General features: G+C 37.0%; 1 protein-coding gene across 1 annotated transcript in view; it reads left to right on the top strand.

Annotated features, from left to right (window-relative positions):
• The window catches only part of LOC106875913 (uncharacterized), a 57,678-nt gene that overhangs the window by 12,764 nt on the left and 34,614 nt on the right, over nt 1-10,300 (top strand). Inside the window, exons 3-4 of the mRNA XM_052974355.1 lie at nt 1,655-1,817; nt 9,124-9,278. Of these exons, the coding sequence (XP_052830315.1) occupies nt 1,655-1,817; nt 9,124-9,278 (318 nt within the window). The remainder of the gene's footprint in view (nt 1-1,654; nt 1,818-9,123; nt 9,279-10,300) is intronic.

The following is a 10,300-nucleotide window of genomic DNA, read 5'->3' on the forward strand; positions in this document are numbered from 1 at the left end:
TCTCTCTCTCTCTCTCTCTCTCTCTCTCTCCAGATATATATATCACCATCATCATCATTTACTGTCCACTTGTCCATATTTGTTTACTCCCCAGACCTGCCTTGATTGAGCAGACTAGAGTCAAAAGCATTTCAGCCACAACTGCCTCATACTTTTTGCTCAGATTTACTATCTCTAGGGCCATATTCAATTTGCTTGTTTTTATGAAGATTTTGCTGCTGTTTTCAGTACAAATTATCAGCACATAGAAACTCCCCTGCCAGCTTGTGGCTCAGCCATTGGGTCACATGGCCCTGAGGCTTGGTCCAGTCACAGGCTTATAGATCCTCTTTGTTGTCTCAGCTATCTTGTTGTCCCCTTCCCCTCAAATGGTTCAGCCTCCTCCACTAAGTTTTTAAGAGCCATTTTTTTGAGTCTAGTTTTATAGGGTTAAGCAGATAAAAGACAAAATTCTTCCCCTGTAAAGAAAGCTGTTCTATATTTAAGGTAACTTTTCTGATCTGATGATCATTGCTCTTCAGATCATTTTGGTGTGTTAAATTTTACAGATAAAACCATCTTTTGTAGGAACACAATAAAAAATCTTGTAGTTGTTTTGTATTGGTTGTTGGATTCTGTAAGCAGACCTCTTTCCGTTGCAAGCATTTGGACCAGTTTGAGGATAACGTTGTCTCTTCTTCCCATCAGCCTGGGAGGCCTTGAAAAAATACAAGGTCATAGAATCGATGGCAAATAAAATTTAGTTTAGTATCATATCTTGTCAGTCCTATCTCAAGTAGTAAGAGTAATGTAGCGGATATGACTGAGGGATTTACATCAAAAAATTATTACACAAGTTCAGAATAGAAGAGAAAGTAGTATTTAACTGGTGACTGTAAACCAATACTAAAATGTACAAATGAATATTTATTTGGAAGGATCTGATTTCAATGTCTGTCCTTTTAATATTGCATTGTGACATAGGACGACATACTTAACTGTCAATGATCATAAGTATAGCAGTGCAATGAATGATATGTTTCATTGCTGTTGGCAAAGAACTTTGAAATTGATGTGTATTTTGTTGTTTTGACATGTTACGTTTAATTCCTTCTGATAGGAAAAACTAGTTACAACAGACCATGTTGCTCTTCAGGGAGGTGTTCATCTCCCATCAACTAAATATTATTGGAGACCAGAATTAAGTACCAGACCCTTTTATTCTTTTATCTTTTACTTGTTTCAGTCATTAGACTGGCCATCCTGGAGCACTGCCTTTAAGGGTTTCATTGAACAAATCAATCTCAGTACTTATTTTTGGAATCTGGTACTTATTCTGTTGGGTTCCTGTTAAACTGCTGAGTCATGGGGATATAAACAAACTAACACCAGTTGTCATGTGGTAGTAAGACAAACACAAAGACTTCCCCTCCCCCCTACCAAATTCACTCACAAAGCATTGATTGATCTGAGGCTATAGTAGAAGACATATGCCCAAGGTGCCAAACAGTGGAACTGAACTGGAAGCCACATGGTTGGAAAGCAACCTTCTGAATCACTGTGATTTAGAAATGGTAGCAGTGGTGGTTTTTGTGTTGTTGGGTATGTTTTGTACAACTGTTTTACCTGAGATTTCTGTAATCTTCTAATTTTTGTTTCTATGATTATATTTTAGATGATACTCCTAAGGAAATCTTTGTCCGAGGGGAGGCTGCTATCAAAGCCTACGAGAAGGCCTGCTGTTCAGGAAGTGAGGCTGTCTATCGTACACGGCTTATGTTGGTCGGTAAAGACAGAGTCGGTAAAACTAGTCTCAAGCGTTCACTTCTGGGACAAAAGTAAGAGTTCAGATTTTTTCTTCTTATAATATTTCACCTGTAAAGCTTCCCTTAGATTTGTTAGATTCTATGGTAGGAGTCATGTTCCTTCATGACCAAGGAAGGTATTTATCTGATGTTGGATGCCCTAATCGGAAGGGGTTGGGTGTAAAGTGGGCTGTTGCACACATATGTACCCAAAAGCCAATGGCAAGTTGAACTGAGGCAATTTATGGTGTGGGCATGAGAGAGAGAGTAAACTTACTCAGGGTTGTACAATTAGGAAGTTTGGCTTTGTAGTCTTGTGGTTATGGAAACAGCTGAGCAAAAGGAGAGCATTCTACATGCTAAATACATATACGGTAGGCTCTCACAAACATAAGATTGTGACTTAGAGAACTTTGAAACAACATTGTTAGGAAGTAAGTTTTCTTACCTGCTCCAATACCTTCTTACCTGCTCCAATACTTTCTTACCTGCTCCAATACCTTCTTACCTGCTCTTTCAATCATAGCTATGAATAAGATAAGAAGGTAAATGGAGTAAACCTAGATGAAATCTTGAAGGAATTAGGAGATTAAACTACACCCTGTCTTATCTATATATGTATAAACAATACATGTATTCTTCTAACCCATGCTAGCATGGAGAACAGATGTAAAACAAATGAACTTTGTCCATTTGATTCACTATACTACACTCTAAATTGAGTGATCTGAAGTTAGTCTTAACAGTATACTAATAAGGTAGTAGACAATGTAGTATGGTAGACTAAAAGCATCATAATTAGTTTCCTCTTTCTGTAGATCTGAGTTGAAATCGCTTTCTCTTTTTCTCTCTGGGCTTTTCAGTCATTCTAATTAATAAAATAAGTAGCTGTAATATAGCAGGGTTGATTTGACTCTCATTAGCCATTTTTGAAAGCTGTCAACAGAAATCAACAATTAATCTTGTAATGTCTTGTGATTTGTTGTTTTTCACTTTGTTAAACTTGTGTCACTTGTTACATTGGGCTTAAGAAAGGAACACTTGTGCACACTTGTGTTTCTGCTATTTGCATATTCACACTTAGACAGACTCACCTCTGTGCACACTCCCAGACAGCAGAGCTCTAATTGTATTTACATAGTTTTCTGATTGTTTGATTTCACTGAAATATATTAATAGGTTTTATTTGCCTCTAATTAAATACCTGGAAACACATTTAGATATTCATTAAGGAAACACTTAACAAGAAGAATAGCTATGTCTGTAAAAGCTGTGCTACATGACAAAACTTTGGATTGATTTTCTCATTGATTTTTTTTTGTCCATTGTGCTCATAGAAACATTGGTGATTCTTCTTTAGATATATACATAAGACAGTCTGTACTTTAATCTCTTAATTCCTTCAACATTTGATCTGGTTTTACCCCATTTACCTTCTTATCTTCTTCATAGCTATGATCGATTTGGCTTTTCAATATTAACTCGCCCCTGTAATACAACAAAAATACTGCATATGTTGAACTTTTAATAATCCAATCTTCATAATGGATATGACAAGATGGCTAATTAACTAATTTTCTATAATTACATTTAAAGAGAAATGAAAAGATTAATGCCTTCATTGTGTCTGTGATAATAGCTACTTGAAAGGTCAGGCGCTAGACTTCAGCCTAACAAATAGGGGCCATTTTCTTTTCTTTTTTTTTTTGTGTTGTTGTCTCTTTACCAGTTACCACCTGTCAGACATTATCTACAAAAACAAAGGGAAAAATAGTGAAATTATATGCTATTAAGAATCAAACAAATATGGACAAATGGAAAGGAATAAAACCAGTTCACCTTGGAAAGTAGGAAAGAGATATTTTCTTCTAAATTTGTTACTTTATTTGCTCTTATTAATAATAATCGTAAAAACATTAGGCTTGTTCATGGCAAACCATCTCTCAAGCTATACCTCTCAAAGAACTATACCAATTCCTATTTAAAATTGGCTTTGTGCCTTGTCCAAAATAAACAAAACAAAATAGAAAGAAAGTAAAAAAAAAAAGCAATCAGTCTTAATAAAAGAACCATTTATGACCTCTGGTTCTAGACATAACTATTTCACTGCACTTAAACCAATAATGGTCTAAGGGAAAGCAGGAATGTCATAAAATTTTGTCTCTTCCTTTGCTACTAAATTTATGGCTTTGTTCTGAAAGTAAGAAATCAATATTAATGAGAGAAAGGTGATAATTTGGCAGAAACAGTTGAGTGATTTAAAATATTTGGTTTGTTCATCGACGTTCTAAGTTGTTGTTGTTGTTAAACCTCTTTGGTGTCAACCCTGATCAAGTAATCCTGTGATGAAAACTATTCTATCTTTGACCATGCCATTCCTCCACCCCCACCCCCCACCACCAGGTAGGGTCTAATCTCTTTCGCATTTAAAAAAAAAAGCTATGTTACAAGTTCACTTTGCAATGATGTTGTTTAGGGTTCAGTTCCACTGCATGGCATTTTGGGTAAGCGTCTTCCACTATAGCCTTAGGCTGACCAATAACTCATGAATTTGGTAGACAGAAACTGTGTGGAAGCTTGTATATGTGTGTTTGAGTGTATGCTTGTCTTTGTCCTTCTACCATCACTTGACAACGATGTTGGTTTGTTTACATTCCCATAACTCTGGTTCAACAAAAGAAACTAATAAAATAAGTATCAGACTTTAAAGAATAAATGCTGGGGTTGATTTGTTTGACTAAACCTTTCAATGAGGTGCCCCAGCATGGCCACAGCCCAATGACTGAAACAAATGAAAGAAACAAGATAAAACTATTTACTTACCTTATTTTATTAATCTACCTTAATTTACTTACCTTGTTTCATTAATCTACCTTAATTTACTTACCCTGTTTCATTAATCTCCTTCTGTATTCAACAAAATTCTGAATCACTTTCCCAAGACACTGAGACATTATCATGAATTTCCTAAAGTCGTTCAGTATATTTTTAACACTGCATACGAAGCTGTTCTTTGTGCAACACCTTTTGAGAAACACTGATCTACATTTAGAGTTCCATTGCAGACTATCTTCGTCTTTCATCTCTTTGAGGTTGATGTCTTCTATTGATTTCTTTTATTTCCATTGGCACAAGGCCAGACGTTTGGAAGTACAAGATAATAATCAATCAGACTTGACCACTCTCTGTGCCATGTGTTTAGAAGAAAGAAATAAGACAAGTTCTGCCAAATGTTCAAAGATGAAACTAAATACTCTTGTGGTATCTCAGACACTGCACTGTCTTTAAGATATTAATTTTAATGTCTTGGGTGGATGGGTGGGTGGATGTTATCCAGAGCAGTATTTTTCCTTTTCTTAACATTTTACTTGTGGCCGCATTGGACTGTGGCCTTAATTTGGTCAAGCAAATCAGCCCCAGTGATTATATTTTAAGTCTGGTATGTATTCTGTTGGTTTCCTTTGCCAAATTGCTGGGGTGGTGGAGCACACAAAACACTAACGCACACACATACATAGATATATCATACATACATACATACACACATACATAGATATATCATCACCTTCATCATCATCATCATCATCGTTTAATGTCCATTTTCCATGCTGGCATGGGTTGGCCAGTTTGATAGAAATTGAGGAACTGGGTGGGGATGGGGGTGGGTTGCACCAAGGTCCAATCTCTGCCTTGGCCACACTTTCTCCAGCTGGCTGTCATTCCTGATGCCAGCCAGTGTGCTCTGGATGTAGTAGCAGTACTAGTGAGGTCACCGAGTACTTTCAAGGCCAGACCCTTCAAACTGAATGAAGTCTTATATTTAAAGGACGGGAGGAGGAATCTGTATGAAGAGGTGAATACATGGTTTCCTGGCTGGAAAGTGAGAGAGATATAGTGTGGACTACCCTCAAAGTGAATAGGGATAGGGGAACTGAAAAAGAGGGTGGGTAGGTAAGTGTGTTAGAGTGAAAAGAATGTAGCAGGGCTATAACAGAAGACACTTGTCAATGTGCTGCACAGTGGGACTGAACCTGAAACTATGTGGTTAGAAAATTAAGCTTGTGTTTACTCAGGCCCCCATGTGTCTAGGGGTCCAGTGCTGATGCATGTATGCTACGTTTGTGTATGTAGTGGCCCCTGTGCATTGCTTTGCTCAGGGCCTATAATGCTGTTGTTACTGTGCTGATTTGGGGGTGAGGAACTTGGAGCTGAAGATACAGCTTCAGGTAAAGCTTTGAAACCTGTAATTGCTGTCTTCTGAAAGAAGTCTGGATTTTGTATTAAAAATCTAATTTTTGCTGATTACATAGTGTTTTTATTTATTCTAATGTTCTTAAATTGTCACAAAAATACCTGTAAAAATAAATTTATGTTTTAATTTCCAATTTGAATATTCATAATTACATTTTCACAATAAATGTAATTACATTTTCCCATATATTTGCTAAAATGTTCGTTAATGCTGGTTTATTAAATTACACTTAATTCAATTCAAACTTGAAATGTAAGACAATTAGCCAGCCGTGGGGGTAGTTGATTAAAATCTCCTCTTGAGTACTTGGCTGATATTTCATTTTATCAACCTTAGGAAGACGAAAGACAAAGATGAGTTCAGCTGGATTTGAAATCAGAATGTGAAGAGCTGGAACTGTCACAAGACATTTTGTCTGGTACTCCAACAATTCTACAGATCCACTGCCTTTTTTTTTTTAAGAAACTAATGATATTCATTTCTAACTTTGTTGTGAAGCCCCAAATGTGTAGCTTGGAGTAGAACTGATTAAATTAATCACATAGTATGCTGCTGGTAATTAATTTGTTATAATTAACCTCAGAGTCTTGATAATGAAAGACAAAGTTGTTGTTATTGTTTGGCCTCAAGTCAGCCCTGTTTCATCTGACTTATGATCAGATTTATCCCAAACATGACCACTCCATTTATGTAGAGGGCTCATAATTGAGTCAGTGACTGTGCTCCTGTACCACTAAATTTAGCCACACTTAAGACATTCTCACCTTCCCCCTCTCCTCTCTTTCTTACTAGCACCCCATACAATCTCCTGCCCCCCTTTTATTGATCTGTCTTCTTTATTCATCTGTCAGCATCTTCTTTATAATTCCTTTATGACTGACCATGATTTACTCTATACTGCTTCCATCTCTCTATTGATTACCCACAACATTGCTGTCTTTTTAATCTCTCCCATTTAATCTCTTCTTCATTAGACATTGGCATCCCTTCAATCTAACCTACTTCTCTGTTTTCATTGCCATTTTTATCCTCCTTCTTTTTTCTTTCTTTAATGTTGTTAACTGATGTCTTTTAATTACTACCTCTTCCGACCATCAACCCCCACCCTTCTCCCTCCATCCCATTTCACTTTAACCCCACTGAACCTTTCTCTTTTCTTTCCCTATTGAACTTATATTCATAAATACTGTTTTCTGATCAGGGTAACATGATCTTGCTTCAGATCTTACCGAATCATGCTAATCCAGACACCTACAATGTTATTACATAATATACATAGTTATGGCACCAGTCATTGTTCATCCGAAACAGCTGTAAAGATAACACTTGATTGTAGTGTTCACTTATTTCTGTATGCAACCCACCATGTAAATACACTCTTGATGCCTACTTTTGTTTATCACCTTTCCTGCTTTCATCCATACACATACACACAACATCATCATCATCATCATCATCATCATCTTTCCTAGCTCACGTGGATTGAATGGCTTGACAAAATGCAATGGGTTTGGAGGGGCATACTTTGTGTGTGTGTACATGTTTGTCTCTCACTACTGGGTAACCAATATGGGTTTGTTTGTGTCCCCTGTAACCTAGCAGAATATCAAAAAGAGACTGATGGAATAAATATCAGCAAAACACATTTCAATCCACTATGGTGTTGCCATCCGGTTTCACCAGTCCTCAGTCAAATCGTCCAACCCATGCTAGCATGGAAAGCGGACGTTAAACGATGATGATGATGATGATGATGATGTACCTTTTCAAAAAAGTGTGTGACCTTGTTTACCCTCACCACCCCCACCACCACCACCCCTTCCCATGCCATGTGTTCCCCTTCAGACATTAACCAACAAGGTGATCATGTTGGACGCCAACCTCATTAATCTCAATAGTCTGTGACAACCGGTAGAGGTCATGGCTGCTATAGCACAGATAACAACAGCAACAGCAACAAACAAAGACAGAAATCAATATCAATGACACAAGTTGTTCTCTGTAAAATTTTTCCAGACATTTCAACTTCAGCCATTTATTTCAAAATTGCAAAAATCTTTGAGACATTATTTTATATAAATTATTTTGTGTACTGTCTTCACAAAAAGCTTTTTCCTAATAATTGTGTGTGTGTGTGTATCGGTGGCACATAAAAAGCACCATTTGAGTGTGGTCATTGCCAGTGTCGCCTTACTGGCACATGTGTCGGTGGTATGTGGAAAACAACATTTAAGCTTGGTCGGTGCCAGTGCCGCTGGACTGGCTCCCGTGCAGGTAGCACGTAAAAAACACTTTGAGAGCGTGGTTGTTACCAGAACTGCCTGACTGGCCATCATGCCGGTGGCATGTAAAAGCACCCACTACACTCTTGGAGTGGTTGGCGTTAGGAAGGGCTTCCAGCTGTAGTAACATTGCCAGATCAGATTGGAGCCTGGTGCAGCTTTCTGGCTCGCCAGTCCTGAGTCAAACCATCCAACCCATGCCAGCATGGAAAGCGGATATTAAACGACGATGATGATGATATATATGTTTGTCCTGGCATCCGCAATTTGGAGTTTTATCATGGCTACCGAATAATTGTCACATGGTATCTGGGTTGAGTGGATTCAGCAGATGGAAATTGGAAGAAGTTCTTCATCTGTGTGTGTATGTACGTGTGCATGCGTGTGTGTGTGTGTGCACTAGAGTTGTAAAGAAATGTCACCATTATGCAAACAGTGTCCTTCATTTCCATTTTTCTCTGGAAACTTCTCTGGTCATGGAGGAATACTACTTAGGTAAGATTTGAACTTATGATGATGATAATGATGATGAAACGATCATAAGTTCAAATCTTACCACAAGAGCCAGGCACCAGTTCAACTTGTTCAAGTTTGTTTAACCAGAGAGGAAAAAAAAATGAAAAAAGGAGCAGGTTCCAGTTCCACTTTACACCTAAGTGTTTAGCAATAGGAAGGGCATCCATTATAAAACCATCCGTTCAAAAGAACAAAAGAAAAAAATATCCTGCTCTTGGAAGAAAAAAAAAATCTTAATTTATAATTTTTAAGTATGATTCTGAATAACATATCCAGTTTTTATTTACAGAGATGACCAACCGCTGGAAAGTACGGATGGTGTGGATTTGTCTGAGTCTTGCTCTTTCAATACTTCTGATTCGAAAGCTTGGAGGCTAAATCTTAATGGGGAAAATGTCGACAAAGAACAACACCAAAAAACAGATGCTCCCAGAGATATTATTGGTAAATCATTTAATGTTTAAACATTTCTGAAATCTAATTTAGTAAGTTACATCATCATCATCAGCAATTGGGGATGCAAGGTATTAGATAAAGGACAGTAAAAAACGACTGTAATACAGGGTGGCCACAAGGTCTGGGTGCATGGAGTAAATAAAATCATAACATAAACAATTGAATATAAGAAATAATAATTTCTTAAAGTATGTGCTAATCCCCATGTACCCAGACTTTGTGGACACCCTGTACATTGTCATAATTTAATAATAATAATAATAATAATCCTTTCTACTGAAGGCACAAGGCCTGAAATTTTGGGGGAGGGGACTAGTTGATTACATCAAGTCCGGTGCGTAATTGGTACTTATTTCATTGACCTTGAAAGGATGAAAGGCAAAGTCGACCTCAGCAGAATTTGAACTCAAAATGTAGCAACAGAGGAAATACCACTAGGCATTTCACCCAACCTTAATAATAATAATGATAACAACAATAACAACAACAACTTTAAAGATTATTTTTGCAGTTTTTCATTTTGTTAGAAACCAATTTATTCCATGCCCCCCCCCCTTCCAATCCATTTTACCGTCATTGCAAGTCTCTCTTGATCATTTTGCATGATGTGTTTTTACCTTTTGCATCCTCTTCTTACAAAGACAACATTTCAAGCATCCAATTGCCAGCGATATTATTAACTTGATTAAGTTCAGACCCTTTTTTTTCACTACCCTATTTTCATTTTTATGCATCCAGCAGATCATTCTTTACAGTTCTTCGAAATTATCCACCTTTGTTTTCTTTGTCATTTTCTTTTTTTCTTCTTTTTCTGTCCTTTTTTTTTTTGCGTTCCTTTTTGCTTTTTATGGTGGTACAGCACCACACAGTTCCTGATATATAATACAGCAATACAAAGCTTTTTCCACGGAGCAAGAACACATTTGTCGTAAATAATGACAAATGTTCTTTTAACTGGTTCTGAACATCACTAACTTTATATTTATATATACATACATACATACATGTGT

This window comes from Octopus bimaculoides, chromosome 18 (assembly GCF_001194135.2).
Source record: "Octopus bimaculoides isolate UCB-OBI-ISO-001 chromosome 18, ASM119413v2, whole genome shotgun sequence".
NCBI classification, from domain to species: domain Eukaryota; kingdom Metazoa; phylum Mollusca; class Cephalopoda; order Octopoda; family Octopodidae; genus Octopus; species Octopus bimaculoides.